General features: G+C 45.5%; 1 protein-coding gene across 1 annotated transcript in view; it reads right to left on the reverse strand.

The window, feature by feature from the left end:
* ATG16L2 (autophagy related 16 like 2) overlaps positions 1-16,924 on the reverse strand; it is a 694,312-nt gene that overhangs the window by 574,640 nt on the left and 102,748 nt on the right. The window contains exon 3 of the mRNA XM_085623378.1: positions 9,184-9,295. Coding sequence (XP_085479504.1) covers positions 9,184-9,295 — 112 coding nt within the window. The remainder of the gene's footprint in view (positions 1-9,183; positions 9,296-16,924) is intronic.

Below are 16,924 nucleotides of genomic sequence, written 5' to 3' on the forward strand. Positions count from 1 at the left end.
ATAGGTCCATTGACAAGTTAATACTCTCTGATCAGTGAATAGGTTGGGTATTTAGAACAAATAACTGGATCTGGATAAAGAGTACAAACTGACACCCCCAGCGGTGTTTACTAGCTAGTGTGAATGTATGGGCTCAGGTGAGTATATGGTGTGGGAGTACTTGTTGCTGGTAACCAGCTGGATCACCAGTAACTGGAAAGGATGGAGGAAAAGCCTGACAAATGCAACTTTTTCATTTAAGGAAGTCATGTTATTTTATGTATTAGGTTTTCATATGTAATATTTTGTCTCAACAGGTTATTTCTCATTCTCTGCTACATGCAAATGGCTCTTGAGCAATTACTATAAGCCCTTGAAGGGAAAGAGAGAGATATTAATGACTTGCATAGAAGAGATGTTATCAGACAGACACCCACAATCTGGCAGAAGACACTGTACCGAGTTCGGTGAGGGAGGGTTAAGGCATAGGAAGAGGGTGGTCTAACATAAATTTAATGAAACCGGAGAACATTAATGATAAGATTTTTTGAGCCTATCAGAGCTCTGAATGGGTGCAATTATAGAAAGAAACGCGGGCCTGTGTAGTGAAAGGCTTGTTTATTTGTGTGCCTTTTCCATCTAAATATGGTGTTAAAAATATGAAGCTAGAAAAACAGTAATATCAAATGTTACCAGAAGAATTTATCATTGATAGAATATGCAGTATTTACTGATTACCATTAGGCACTCTTTAGCCTGAAGTGTGGAGAGAAGTCAGACAAGAGAGAGCGAGGCAAGTTTTTGTGCCTATTCAAACTGATTCGAGATTGTGGAATCTACTGGTTTCTGAACAGAGAAGTTCTAGATATCGAGTATGGCACAATATTGACAGCTTTAACTTCAATCTATGCCTGAACGCTGAAACCCTTGACGCCAAAAAGGATACACATTGATAATAAGGGTGACACTGAGCAAACTGCTAGTGAGATTACAAAAGGTCTCAATGTTGAAGTTCTCAGCATCAACCAGTAATGGAAACTGAGCCTTAGATCTAAAGGTATCCTGTAGGTACTCGAAAGCCTAGAGCTGGAGGCTTGGTATCTTTGTGCCCACTTGTTAGGTATGGAACTTCAGATAAAGACAGATAATAATTTCTAGTCTGGATTTTCCAAGCATGGCCAGCCTTGGGGCTGATGGCAATTAGCTCTCTTTCTGAAGAGGGATAGCATGGCCTTATGTCTTTCTTCCAGAGTGACCATTAGGAAGATGACATTGTGAGAGAGTTCCTAAGTCCTGTACGTTTTTACACTAAAGGATGGACACCTTGCTATTATATCGTGTTATAGGTCAGCAATAAAAAAAAATAGAGAAAATAATTATACCATCTGCTTTACCTTCACAAAAAAAGTTTTAAGAGAGGGAAGGTGGAATAAGGCTTTCAGTGAACAGTGAGAAACAACTTTTAAAAGTTAATTTCAGCAGAGAAATTCAAAAGCCAAAGGAACATGCTAAAACGTGCTAAGAGATATTTGCTGCACAGAACAGAAAGATCTACTGGCTGTGACTCCAGTGAGCTGTGGGCAATATGGACACTGTCTGCCTTGAAGTGACAGTGCAACAAACATCTCTTGTTAAGTTACTGGCTACATAGCCCCTATTTTTGCCATGCTGAGGGAAGAATGACAAATTTCCTAGCATTCGTAAAGGAAAGTTTCATTTCTATTAAGGACACGGAGGCGAAGATTATGTCACACTTTCTTAATTTTATTAAATAGCAGCCATTTTTTTAAACATTTATCAACACTTAATTTACCATAACTCATAGGGAAAAGAAGAAGGCATGCATTGACCAATCCGAGTATAGAGTGTCCATTTTGAGTCTCCATCTGCCTATGCTCGTCCTCTTTCTTCCTACAACCAAGGCAAACAATTGAAAATTTCACTCCAAACCTGCAAGAATCAATGGATCAAGATTCAATTATCAGGCTCCTATAGGCGAACCAACATCCAGTACAAATTAGCAATAATAAAGAGCATTTCAACACAATAGACTATTGTCTCCATTGAGAACTTGACTACATATCATGCATGTACTCCAATCAAAAGACACATTACTTACACCCAAATGGACAAAACCTGCATTCCCGGACGGGCAATGATTCTTCAGAGCGAGGGAGGGCTAATCCTTGCCTTTGTGTCCTTCATGGAATTTAAACATTCCTTTACGAATGCTAGGAAAGTTTTCATTCTACATCAGAACCCAGAGGTGAGGATTACGCTAGTTTAAAGCTTGTCTACCACCAGGGCCGCAATGGAGGGAACTGGAGTGAAATAGAACTTCATAAAAGGTTAAATCTGAAGACTAGTCCACCACATTTATGACATCCTCCAGGCGAATGCTTTCGACGCCATAGTCCCTCTGGTAGAAAGAGCTCTGAACACCTTACTATAGATCCCTGATTCCTGCATGGCCCATCGAATCCACCATTTAGTGATCAGGGAGGAGACTGCTTATTCGGTTTGCAAAGGACAGTAAGTAACTGTTGTTACCCATGGGGCCAAAGTTCCTCAGTCATGGTCTCATGCCATGACACAGCAAACTACCCCCAACTTTGGAGAGCCCGGGAAAGCCAGGTATGAAATGAGTCCAGAGTTACACGTCGTGTGTCGTGACACATGAAAGGAGACCCCCTGGGAAGTATATGTCCTCCTGGAAATGTTCAGGGCCCAGACATCAGAGACCCTGCAGCAAGATACTTAACATAGCAGCACAGCCAACTTTGCTGACCACAGTTTCCAAGAAAGGTACTTGTTACGTGGCCAGGAGAGGAAGAGGTGCAACGCCTTGTTAACATCCCAGAGGACCTAATATCTCGACTCTGGAGGGAGAGACAATCTGATACCCCTGAGAAGTTTTTGCAACAACGAATGTTCATCCACTTGACAGCCCTTCACATGGGCATGACCTGAGGAAATTGCAGACCAAAAGGTGTTGACCAACCTATATGCCATCCCTTCTGCCGTCAAAAAGGTCAAAGCTTTTAAGATGCGGACAACATCTCTCCCCACAGAATCCAAGTCCCATTGCTTGCACCAAATCCACCACCGAGACCAAGCTGATCTGTAGCGTTTGATTGCACCCTTCGCCCAGGCTCGGGAGAGGAGGTCCACAGCACTGTGCAAAAGCCCTGGGACTTGCCATCATAACCTGTAATCGTCCATGGCATAAGCAGGAGGGACCTGTTGCTCATCAGCGGGTGGGGATTCCCACAGGGATCTTTGGGGAGACACTGATCTATGGATGTACAGACTGGAAAATCCCAAGAAAGTTCTATCAGAAACCAAACTTGCGACTTCCATAATGGGGTCACTACTAACAAGTCTGATGGTTGGCAGTGCGTTTGCGCTGTGAGTCTTATTATCATGGCAAAGGAGGAAAAGCAAAACCCATCTTCTTGGACCAATCTTGGAGAAATGCATCATCATCGCTATTATGTCAGGATCTGATCTCCAACTGGAGTACCGGGGAAGTTAATGTTACAGACGGGACACAAGAAGGTCTACAATGAAAGGCCCCTATCTATTGAAAGGGCTTGAAATACTCCTGCATGTACTTTCCACATGCTTGTATTCTTGAGATGGTGTTACTGCCAATCCACTACACGGTTGGTGGAGCCCGTTAGATGTCCCACCACCACCGACATGTGGTAGTTGAGGCAATATTCCCAGAAACATTTTGCAATATCCAACAGAGCTCTGGAACGTGTTCCCCCTTATGTTTGATATAGCGGACTGCAGCTGTTTTGTCTATCTTCAACAGCACAGAGCACTGGGCTCATTCTCTGGTACAACACTCCTCTGAGAAGGAGCCCGCCATCAGTTTCAGGCAGTTAATATGTAGGGTTTGCTCCACAACGCAAGCCCCAGGCAGTGCCAGTGGCGTCAGACTCTATCACCAGATCCGCTGCAAACCAAAAATCGTGCACCCATTCCAGGCCTTTATGTGCATGAGCCACCACTGCAGCTCATCCTTGACCTCAAATGAGAGGGGAACATGTTGAGAGTACGGGAGACCGTTGCACAGGTGCGATGCCTGAAGGTTCAGGTGTTGCAGGGCCATGAAGTGACGGGGACAAGGAAAATGGCCTGAATGGAGGATGACATGAGGTCGACTACCATGGCAATCTGCCGGAGAGACGTAGAGGGTTTTGCCAACATACTGCGCACTTCGTGACGTATTTTGGCCATTTTTCTGGATGAAAAACTCAGTGTGGTTTCCACCAAGTTGATCACAAAGCCCAGGAAGTTCAGGGATTGGGAAGGAACAAGGGCCGACTTTTCGCAATTTATGATGAAACCGAGAGACTGAAGGAGTTCATTGCCGTCCACAGGTGCATAGTCAGAGTATGTGGGCATTGCTCCATGAGGAGCGTGTTGTCCTCAGATAATCGACCATTGGTTTGAGCACCTTGGTGAAACATCACAGAGCGGATGATAGGCCGAAGGGGAGGGAGTTAAACGCAAAGATCTGAGATACCCATTGAAATTGTAGAAACAGATAATGTGTCGGGAATATCGGTATCATCAGATATGCGTTCTTTAGGTCCAGATGTACCAGCCAATCCCTGGGCCTGAGGAGGTGTCAGAGATGAACCCCCTCCACCTTGTAATGTAGGAAAAGCAGCTATTAGTTGAATTCCCAGAGATGAATCCCCAGGTATTGTTCTCCATCGCGCTTCTCTATGGGAATAAGTTGCTTAGGAAGCCCATGGGATGGGGCGTGAACAGGGATATGGCTCCTGTGGATGGAAGTCGCTGAACCTCCACCTGAATAAGGGACGCCTCCCCCTCCGAGAAGTGGATAGGATGAGGTGGGAAGGGTTGGAACGGAGAGCCATAGAAGTCTATATGGAAACCCTGTACTGTCTGCAGAATCTAAGCATCAGAAGAAGAAGAAGTGTTCCAACCATGCATGAAACATGCCAACGGACCCCACAAACGCTTGTGAGAAATCAGATAAAGACTCATCGTATGTGTTGGTGGAGGGCCAACCTCAGGGGAAGTCTCCTCAGGATCCCCTGTGGCAGGAGTACCCCTTGGTGGGATAGAAGCCTCCGAAAAGTGCGAGGTCCTGCCACTCTGCTCTTCTGGAGGGCTGACCTCTACCGGGGGCCAGGGGGTGCAGGCTGCTGGCTGAGCACTCCATGCCATGGCTGGCGCCTGAGAAAAGCCGGGGTGTAAAAATAGGCTCGATGGACGATTGCGGTTTGTCCAGCAAATTGAAAGTTGAAACAAACCTCCCGAGCTCTTTAATAAAATGTTCACCAAAGAGCCCGCCCTGCGCCACTTGTCCTCTAACTTGGAGTCTATCTTAATCAGGAGAGCTCTGCGCCTCTCAGTAGAGATGGCGCAGTTGGTATTGCCCAAAAATATAACTGGCCCCAGCGAGAGGGTACCTCAGCGGAGATGAGCCCCCATGATGCCTCTCTGCCATGTCCAGGATTTTGGCTAATAGCCCAGTCAAGTCCAGTAGTTTATCCTGGCATGACAGCCAGGTGCAGACAAGCCCTTTTCAGGTCACGCAGATATTTGGGCAGAAACGTGGAAATTCTAGGTTCAATATCGGGTGTAGCTGCGACATTGATCCAGGGGTTTGTGTAGCCTCCCGGCCACATACGTGGCTACCTTCTCGGCCGGAGACCACTTGGCAGAGTGGGGGTGTACAAGTGCCTCAGGGTCCAGCATATCCGACTCCGCACCTCCAGGTTCGTCTGTGGACGGGTCCGTCCCAAAAAGTGAGTTAGGCGGCCTCCAGGTCAGGTCATGCTCGAACTCTTCATCCGATCCTACAGGGGATCCACCTTCTGAGGCACGGGCAGGGATAACAGGAGAGCAAAAGCAGGCTGGCATCTGTAGGTCCTCGGCAGATTCGGGTGTGGAAAGGCAGGAAATGGCCTAAGAAGAACTTTTTAAGTGTAGAAAAAGCATCCAGATCTACCCCCGGGGCAGCGCGGGTTCTCAGGGGTTGAAGGCACTGCTGTGCCATAGCCAAAAGCTTCTGCTCCATAGGCACTACAGAGTCTGAGACCGCCTTGTGTATGGTAGTGTGTGCTGCCTCGCAGAACTTTTCTGACACTGGGAAATAGGATACCTCTTCCTCCTCCTCGGTGTATGAGTCCTCATACATTTGCATTGCCACAGGTAATTAGAGGTAGGTACCCCACAAACAGAATTTATATCCAGAAGTGTATGGATAGCAAAGCTACAATCAAGTAAATAAAGAGGCAGGAGTCTCCTAGGACACCAATGCAGCATCAGTATTAAATTGGCCAAGTATCACAGCCTTGTTCAGTGTCCAGTAATCAGTGGTAGCACTGCCGTTTGATTGAAATAATACAGACCCCAGGGGCTTAAGGACTCCAGGCCTTGTGGGGCACACCCTGTTCACAATCGTAGATCGTAGAAACACTCGGCTTTGACTGAAATTTCCGATAATGTGCCTCCCAATCCACACGGGCAGGGAGAGAAGTGTCCGCGCCGGGAGACACGAGAGGCAAAGACGCGCACCCTCTAGTGGCCCAAGGAGTGCTTTAAATGGGCCGGTACTCACCGGTACTAAGTACCGGCACTTCTACATTTTCTGCCCTTGAGTACCAGAACTTCTCCGTATCCAAAGAGAGTACCGGTACTCATGGGGTAGCATGCCAGCCTCAGTGAAATTTAGCTTGTACAAAAAGAAGCGCAACAGACCTGACTTGTCAGTCCGTTTTCGTGAAGCACTCTGATAATTGAGTGCTAATCTGCCGTCAGTGTGCTAACTGCAGGGCGGCCCGTATGCATTTATTTAGAGCTGACAGGACGTTTGGGAAGGGCCCGAGTCATAATGTGATATTTGATAAGCAGGCTCTGTGGTGTCAATAGCACTGTAGGTGTGTGAGCAGGGCCTGCTAATAGGCATATTGTCACTGTGGAAATCTAAGAAAGGTTTCCTGCTGGCATAGCAGAGTATGGCTGCACTTGTTTGAAGTCAGCTTGAGGAGGAAGGTGCTGATAGTGAAACTGTAGCACAGCCGATGGGAATCGAGGTTAGTAATGTGGGCAGCAGCCAGGGATTGATCGGCAAAGCGCATGGGCCCTGCCTGAGTGTCACCTGTGGGCTGGTTTCATGGAGGACAACCACCCACAATATCCAACTCCCACTATAACCAACTGACTAGGCCACAATGGAATGTGAAGGCAGGTCGCAGCACAAAACGCTGTGCTTAGAGGTGAGAAGCCGAGACGAGTGAGAGGCCAGGTTTGTGGCTGTAGTTTTGGGCCGTCTTCACCTTAGCCCAGACCCCACAAGCAGTGCTATTCCACATTTTTTTTATGCCATTCCGCCACACTGTGCCTTATTAGATGTGGTTGGGGCGGGGCAGGTGTTCCTCTGGTCATTAGGCCATTCACAACTCGGCCCCTGTGTGACACAGGGCTCGGTAGGTGGAACAGCTAAACACTAAAGCAGTGTCTTTGCAGTACTCCTCTTCCATGCACTCCTCTCACTGAGGCCATGGCAGGCAGGGGAGAAGAGAGTGTGAGGTGGCTGAGAAGCCACACAGGGAGGCCAGGCCAGGTGTTGTGGCCCTAGGGCTGCTCGGCAGCCTAAAGGTTGTGTTTTTCCTATGCTCCCTCCCAGGCAGGAGCTTCACATTCATCTTGTGGTAGGTGGGGAGTGCAGGTACAATTCAGAGCCCTTCCTGAGAGGCCAGGTGTGTCTCTACTTTTTGGGCCGTTCCCACGTCAGCACTAAGGGGCTAGCCCAGTGCAGAAGTAATTTGTTTCAGCTGACCTCTCTGCCAGACCATCGCATTCAGGCCATGGTGGGTGTGGGAGTGTGCAAAGGCTCAGAGGCCTCGCTGGGAGGCCAAATGAGGTGTTGGCGCCATTGGGACATTTTAAGCTGGACCCCAATTTAAATTTTTCAAACGCCAACAAAAGTACTTGCCGAAAAGACCTGTGCTTTATCTGATAACAGTTTTGACTCATCATAAGTTAGCACAGAGGGTTCATGTGCTTGCTGCAAAACACAACATGCTGATCCCAGATTTGTATTTTATGTACATAGGCATGTGGGTTACTAGTTTTGCACACCAATTAAATATCAAACAAATTAAATGTGTGCCCCTGGCCGGGTCCCTTAGCACTCCCTATAGCCCCGCCCCCATCACACGCCCAAGCCCCACCCCCTAATCCACATCTTAATATGGTGAGTACCTGCACTTATTTAGTTCCATTTAAAGCACTGGGCCCAAGTACCTCTGCATGTCCGCCCCACGGCTCTGCATAGCAGAACACTGAAGAAATTCCAAAGGGGCCGTGAAGGAGTGACGAAGCGTTCCTGCAGCCGCCAGACAGCATAAAAACGCACAGCGTTCACAATGCGCACAAAATAAAACACAGTTAAGACAGTGAATAATGACAAGCAATCAATACTCATCTCTGCTGCAGCAGCGAAGAAAGAGGACGAGCGTAGGCTGGCGGAGGCTCAAGATGGGCACTATATCCTCTGATTGGTCAATGCATTTCTTCTTCTTTTCTCTACGAGTTATGGGCAATTAAGTGCTGATACATGTTTAAAAAATGGCTGCTGTTTAGTAAAATGAAGAAAGTGTGCAATAATCCTCGCCTCCGCGTCCTGACATAGAATTACAAAGTATTACAAAGGGTTCGGTTTCAAGCCAGCTGCTTAGTTAAGTGTATTTGTACCTTTAAATCAATATTTTTCTATCTAAATATAATAAGTAGAAACAGTTATCTCTTTATAAAAGTGCAATGACAGTATGAGCCACGCGCCGTGAGACATTGGTGGCTTGCCCGTTGATGGCTGTCCATTGGAAAAGCAGTGGGGATAGTGCACTCTAGTCTCCAGGTTTCTGCCTAAACATCTAAACCACAATGTGAATACCGATATACTTGATTGGATTGATCTTTGGTGTCTGTACTCACTGATTCATGACATGAAATTACTGCTGCGCTCTGATATATGAATATGCCGAGTTGTTGTTGCTATTTTTTATCACTATTTAAAAACGATAAAGAAAAAAAAAATGTGCAATGGGACACTGTATATACATGGAACAATTTGATGTTTATAAATGGTAATAATGATCCCATTGGGGAAAAGTGAACTTTCTCTCCCAAAACAACATACATATTCTTTACCTCCCCACAACACTTCTGTGCGTTTTGAATTTTTTCTTGATGAGCCACCTCCATGGTATGGATTCCTACACAGCATTCTAGGAAATGCGTTTTTTCAGATGCTTCAGGGGGCCTGCAAAGAAAGGAAAGTTCACAGTGATTCTGGGCCTTTGAGTAAATATATTGGGTGTGCCCCATGCAGCCATATAGTGATGGGCAGGCACAACCAGCATGCAGAAAAAAGCATAATACATAATGCATCGCTTGTTGCTGCTCTGTGCCTTCTTCACACGCCTTTGCTATATTCCATTCTGCCTGCTATGTCTCCACTACTCCTCCTCTTGACTGGACCATGCTCCCTAACCCACCCTGCCAGCCTTGCTTACCGTGATACAGTGAAAGGAGACAGAAGCGCAGGTACAGTGGGAACTTCCTGCAGCTCAGTGCCCTTGCTCAACTCCTTACCTGGGTCCCATTTAACTTACATCCCCTTCTCACCCTTGTGAGAGTCTAATTAAAGGGGGGGTAAAAAAGGCTCAGAAGTAGCTGGCCCAGACTGCAAAATTTCCATCAGGATGGTCTCTTTGTTCTCAACCGAAGGCAGCTGTGAATCTAAAACCTCAGCTGCCCTCTGGGACACCACTGCAAATGAGGCACTTTCTGCCATTGGCGGCCTAAGTGGCGAGTCAAACACTGCATCGGGAGAGGTGTCAAGACTGGCCTCTAGCATCATCTGTGTAGAAAGGGTGGAGAAAGCCATCCCTATCACCATCATCATCTACTTCCCAGAAAGCCACCTGCTCTGAATGAGAGCCAAAGAGATAATGTTCCCTCTGCTAGCTCATTCGTGCTAGTCGAGACATCGGGTCAGACTCAAGGTGCATGACAACCTGCTGTGCTTTTGTGAACTCGTAGCGTCACATAAGTCATGATTGAGGAAAAGTTGGTCCGGTAATCAACAACAGTATCGTAACCGGGGCTTCTTCCAGAGCAGAAGACACAGTTTCCAGTGCACACGTGAAAGAGAAAAACACAGGTCTTGAAGCCAGAGTAGAAGTCTGTAGAGGTGTCGCTAAAGGGCCTAAAGCGAATTTAAAAGGGCTAAGATGGCACAGAGCACGGATCTGCCAGCGGTACCTGACAGGCCTCTGTGGTTCAACTGGACCTGAAGGGGTGCCAGAGGGAGCAGGAGACATTGAAGACGAATAACTCACATCATTATGCCCTCATGCTTTCTCTTTGGATTCACAGTGGCGGAAAGGGGTCAAGTCCCACTTCGCTTTCTTGTCTTGTTTACCTTAGACTTCAATTTGGACTTACCAGAGGCTTCGAGCATGATATTAACCGCTTGCAGGAATGGCCCAAGTCTGCAACTTGGAGAAGAAACACGACTTACACGAAGCCCAAGACTTCTTGTGTTCTGTGACATACAGCTTCATCCCGTGGTCACAGTTCGCCTTTGAGTGCATGAGGGAACATTTATCTCACAATTTAAAATCATGGCCGGAGACACACCATGTGCAAGTCAGAGACAGACATCAATTTTCTACAGTTGTGGAATGCTTAGAAACCTGTCATTTTGAGCAGGGACATGGGTCCCTAACACATTGGATTTGCTTTGTTAGAAGTCATCATAAGCCCAACCAAATTGGAGGCAGAGCTCCAGATTTGCATCGGAAGGTGTGGGAAGAAAGGATATCAGTGTCTTGGGCGGCGCTTATATGCCGCTTTGCTCCGCACCTTCTGGGGTGCTACAGAGTCAACGCAGAGCTGCTTGATACCACCTCATAGTATGCAGGAGCAGTGCTAAACAAAAGGGTGTCGATGCAATCTGGCTACTGAGGAGTATTCTGGTGATGAATCTGAGGTTTGATGTATCCACCATAATGCAAAGATTTACTAGATGAAAAGTCAGGAATGCAACAGAAGATTCTTGGTGGAATGCAGCGATTTAGAAACCTCCGAGTCTGTCATTCGTGACCTAGCACTAGTACTGGATCTTAATGTACAGTTAAATAAAAATAGTGTTGCTTGCAATCCCAGTCTGCCCCTACCCACTATCGCAAACATATGCTCACTCATTCACCACTTGATCATTCATTCATTCACCCATTCATTTACTTATATATTAAGCCACACATCCATTTATCCATCCAAGTATGTAATGACTCAAACATCTATTCACACACTCATCAGCAGCATAGCTAGTTAGTGAGGGGCCTTGTACAAGGAATATAACGGGCTCCCTGGCCGTTATCTGAATGATAAAGTACAGCAATAATCAGGTTTCAGAGGGCCACTCAGGCCACTGGGCCTCGGCACCACCGCTGTTTCTGAAGAAATTTAAGCTATGTCCCTGATGTTCACCCTTCTCTCTATCCAGTCACTCATTAAGCTAAGCCATCCATGCACCCACTCCCCCAAAAACGTTCTTATTGGCTTTGCCAAACTTGTTTTCCATGGAATTTCCTAGTTAGTGATTGCCCTAGAACCAGTCACATGACAACACACTGATCTGTGAATGTTTCTCATTTTTAACTGATATTTCAGGTACTTGAATGTCAATGATGAAGGAACGCCATCTCATTGAAGCCTAAGTACAGAAATTCAGACTTTTCAGCAATTTCCAAATTATTGTAAAAAAAGAAATATGATCCTACTTTGTTCAGAGCATCTCCCTACTGCTAATCTTCTCCACTCACAAATGCTATCTGGCGTAATAAACATTCTTAATACCTACAGCGAGCATACATTAATGCCTTAGGTTCTGGTACTCTGGGAAGATACTGGGGGGCTGTATCTACAACAGACACAAAGCTACAGCTGTCTGCACTTCTTTGGGAAGAGATGTGTGGCCTAGTAGGTTTTTGCATCCCTCACTTCCACTCATGGGGCATACTTGTTCATGGCTCCACCAAACATAATGTGCCAGACAGTGATCACTTTTTGTCATAGCTGCATCTAAAGTTATACTTGAAGTTAAATCTCAGTGCTACTGATCCAGTCTTGGCTTGAAAGACAGCTTGAAACGTTTTAATAACTTTGAAAGATCTCCCAAAGTAGTCTTTTATAAATTGGGCAGCCCAAAGGATTTAACAGAGAGAAGGAAAACTGCAGTAGAACAGATAACATTTTGATTAGTAGATTAGTAGGTGAATTGATTTAGAGCATGATTTACATAACTGAATATGTTACAATAGAATGAAGCCATTTTTCATCATATTCATAAGAAGAGACTGCAATCCCAAAGCAATAAGTTCTGGCTATGCGTGGCCACACAAATGCTAATCTGGTTAAGTAGTAATAATGGGCATTCACCCCTTAATGGTCAAACTACTAAAAAAAAAATATGAATACAAATAAGCAAAAACAAACACAATAGGGAGTGCCGTAATTATCCAACAATATTACTATACAGAATTTTCGGTATTTTATTTTCTGATGTACCCTTGTTCAATGTTGTCAATATCAATATATTCTTCTTCAGGTTCGAAATAACAAGGGAGGCTAAGTGTGATGTTTCCAAACAATGTTTTCTTTTTATTCTTCATAATATCAACATAAAGTGGGCAATTCACTTTTTGTGCTTGGTCAATGGGATTGACCAATGGGTATCCCTTAAAACAGGTGTTCCTGTCCGGTTCAAAGTTCTCTCATAGACCGTATACGAGGCATTAACAGGAAGAGGCTATTCTCGTTAGTAACTGATTAAGGGGATAGACCAATGGGCTTGCTTTAAAACAGATGTTTCTCTCTGGTCCGACTACCATTCATGAAACAGCAGGAATTTATAAGTAGTTTCAACATGAATGGGCAATTTCATTACAAGACCGGAGGCTACATTATGCAATAACTTTTATTGCTGCCCAGACATGCAGCCCTTCAAAGTGTAACAATTACATTATCAGTAAAACATTCCAAATAACATAACAAAGCGTCATGGCAACCAACTATCTTCCTCTTTTATTTTCTTCTCTCGGACAGTTAAGTACAACTTCTTCTTATCTCCCTTAACTCTGATTCTTAGATAAGATTTATAGGCTTATTGAACTTCTAAGTGCTCTTATATGCATCAAACAATAACAACTGTTTGCTGACTTGCGTACTTTTAAAGTTTTACTACTGCCTTTCATGTGTTTTACTTCTTTTAAATTGTTTTACTGCACTAACATCTCAGTTTGACCGACATCCTAACAGGTACGTTTATTTTCTATCTTGAAGGATCACCCCTTCCAAATTACTTTTGGGTGTTTTCCTCCTATTACGAGCGCTTTATTTAAAATAACATCTTTCAAACCCAACGAATACCTCAATCCTAGAGGCCTTTAGACTAACACGCAAGCCTTCGTTAGCGTGAAGTCCTTCCGTCCCCGCCTCATCTTCCGGGTCCTTCCGGTTTCTCCATAGACCCGATTACCAATTTAAAGGTTCACGTGACTTCCAAGGCCTAAAATACAGCCTTCAAGGTCACGTTTTTGCCTCACGTCTCGAGTCTCCATGGAGACTCCGTGGAGACGCGTGACTTGCAAGGCATAAAATACAGCCTTCCAGGTTACGCTTTTGTCTCGCGCCATGCGTCTCCATGCAGAATCCATGGGGACGCGCAGTGCTGAACAATGTATGAAATCAGGTGATTTTTACTTTGCCGGCAAGATCGCATGAATAGTGTTTAGCGTATAACGTTTTAAAAGAGGTTTTTCCTAGCGTTTTTTCCAAAGGGAAATTATTAACGTTTAACGTTAGCAAGTTTTTTATTTAAAGAAGCATAAAATTCTTAGAGACACCTTTCCTGGCACTCTAGTTCCCCCCCAAAAAATAAATAAAGAGAGGGGTAATATAAACATGTCTCAAAACGATTCTCAGACTACTAATGATACCCCACTAACTGAGAATTCTCTAATGAACCTCTTTGAGAGGCAATTAAAAACATCCTTAAAGGAGGCTGTGGAGGCAGCACTCGCCAACAGAAAAAGGAACATTTATGGCGAAGACCAAGCTCTATCTTCAGAATAAGAGCAGGACACTGTTCCAAGGAAAGGCGGTAAGGCCCTTAAAAAGTGTAAACACCTTGAGCCTCACGGTAGCCTGCACGCTACTTCAAATGACAGGGTTTTAGCCATTGGTTGCCTCTGCGCTACAAAAGACCTAGGTGCCCCGAGCGGCACACAAAGAATGAGCGACCTGAATGGCGCAAAAAGCACAGGTGTCCCTCGCGGCACACAGAGATCAGGTGCACCTCGCGGCACAATAGACCTCATCGAAGATGACGATGACTACCTGTCTCCTTTTGACATCAATGATGAGGCTGATGAGTACATCCTCGAACCCCAGGAAAAATTTGAAGATGACCTCCTTGATGAGGAGCTGGGGCAATCTACCAACAACTCTAACATCATTATAGACCCATCAGGGTCCGAGATGTTTAACCCCTCCAAGATTACCCACCCTAGAGGTTCCAACTTGTGGCCCTTAGATCATGTGGCCAAATGTATTAAGGCTTGGATTAGAAAACCACTTGAAAGAGATTCTCGGAACCTCATGAGGTCTGAGTGTCCAAGACCTTTTTTAGACAACAAAGCCGGTAAGACCCCCAACCTCGACCCCGAACTACTCACCTTCCTATTTAAAACCGGGAGAGACCCTCGCAAGGGCCTGGAACACTGCCTTAAGCAGAGCCAGGATAAGCTCCTTGACACACTTGGCCTCCATTCTAGAATCCTGGATCTAGCCGAGGAATCCTCCATGAACGGTGTTCTGGTGGATACCGAACTCCTTCGTGGATGGAGCCAGCGCGCAATCTGCCTCCTCGGAAATGCCAATGCCAACCTGGCCTCCGAGAGACGTAGAGCCATCCTAATGTGCATGAATCCCAAACTGGGAAATCCAGCAAACAAAGATGACCAAGGAGACCCCAACGGCCTACTCTTTGGAGAGACCTTTATAAAATCTCTGGGTAAATACATCTCGACATTCTCCGCTTTTAACAAAGCACAATCCAACATGAGGCAAATGTTCGGAGGCAGAGTTTTTGGAAGGGCTGACAGGGGAGGACCAGCTGCCAGCCGCGGATTCAACGGGTCCTCATACCAAAACCAACCCGGTTATTCGAGATACTCCCGGGGAAACAATAACTTCTACCCCCAGAGAGACCGCAACACTCGAGTACGAGGCGAAACAATCGAGGAAGATTCCAAGGCCAAGGACAACAAGGTAAGATCCTCTCCTCCTGGTTCTTCCCTCCCAAAGGTAGGGGGAAGACTTTCCCTTTTCAGCCATAATTGGTCGTCCATAATGAACGACGCCTGGGTCCTACAGACAGTAAAAGGTTTCAAAATAGAGTTCATTACTACTTACCAGACCAAACACCCCAGGGAACTTACCCTAGACCAGGAACAATCCACCCTAGTAGACGCGGAGGTGAGCCAAATGTTAGCCAAAGGAGCGATTCTTATAGTCTCGAACATTGTTCCAGGCTTTGAGAGCACAATCTTTCTCGTAAAAAAGGAAGAGAAGGGTTGGCGTCCAGTTATAAATCTAAAGGATTTGAATTCCTTCCTTGTATACAGACACTTCAAAATAGAGGGGATACATCTTCTGAGAGATATCCTCCAAGAGAATGACTGGCTCATAAAACTAGACCTGAAGGACGCCTACATTTCAATCCCTATGGATTCAGAGTCTCAGAAACACCTACGGTTTGTATGGAGAAATATAACCTATCAATTTTGCTGTCTTCCCTTCGGCCTATTCTCAGCTCCTTGGTGTTTCACCAAGGTCCTGAGACCAGTAGTCACCTCTCTGAGGAGAAGAGGAGTTTGTCTTATTATCTACCTAGACAACATCTTACTGATGTCCCTAAGCAAGGAAGAATTACTGATTCACATGAAATGGACCGTCGATCTCCTAGAGAGTCTGGGCTTCATCATCAATGTAGAGAATCAATTATGACCCCTTCACAAAACCTAGAGTTTCTAGGTTTCCAGGTGAACACACCTCTAGCGCAGTTACAACTCCCCTCGAAGAAATTAACAAAAATAAAGAAAGAAGTTTCTTATGTCTTATTCAAAGACACAGTGAGCCTGAGGGAACTTGCAAGGGTAGTAGGCCTCTTATCTTCATCCATTCAGGCAATTTCCCCCGGGGCCCCTACACTACAGGGCCTTACAGAGACTAAAATCTACAGGACTGAAGAAAGGTCTTTGGTATTCCGACACTGTTCTCCTGTCTCTGGAAGCTCGGGTGGACCTCCTATGGTAGCGCAACAACTTATACAGCTGGAATGGGAAAGCAATATTTGGGAATACCCCAGATCACACACTGGAATCCGATGCGAGCAACCTAGGCTGGGGTGCCAGACTAGGTAAGCTAGAAACCGGGGGGAAATGGTCCCAAGACCATATAAATTGTCTGGAAATGTTAGCCAGCTTGAACGCCCTAATGAGCTTCAAGTCAATCCTGAAAGACAGTGTAGTCCTTTTCAAAATAGACAACTTCACAGCTGTGTACTATATCAACTGCTTGGGCGGAGCCAGATCAAAGCTTCTGGCAGATCTAGCCAAGAAGATTTGGTATTTCTGCTGGAATCAAAAAATTATTCTGAGAGCAGAATTTATCCCAGGTCATCTAAACACAAGAGCAGATTGGAACTCAAGGTTCCTAAGGGACTCGAGCGACTGGAAACTGAACACTTCGGTCTTCCAGAGAGTTCAAGACCTTTGGGGCCCATTTGAGATAGATCTTTTTGCCAGCAGGCTGACCTTTC

Source organism: Triturus cristatus, chromosome 8 (assembly GCF_964204655.1).
Source record: "Triturus cristatus chromosome 8, aTriCri1.1, whole genome shotgun sequence".
NCBI lineage: Eukaryota > Metazoa > Chordata > Amphibia > Caudata > Salamandridae > Triturus > Triturus cristatus.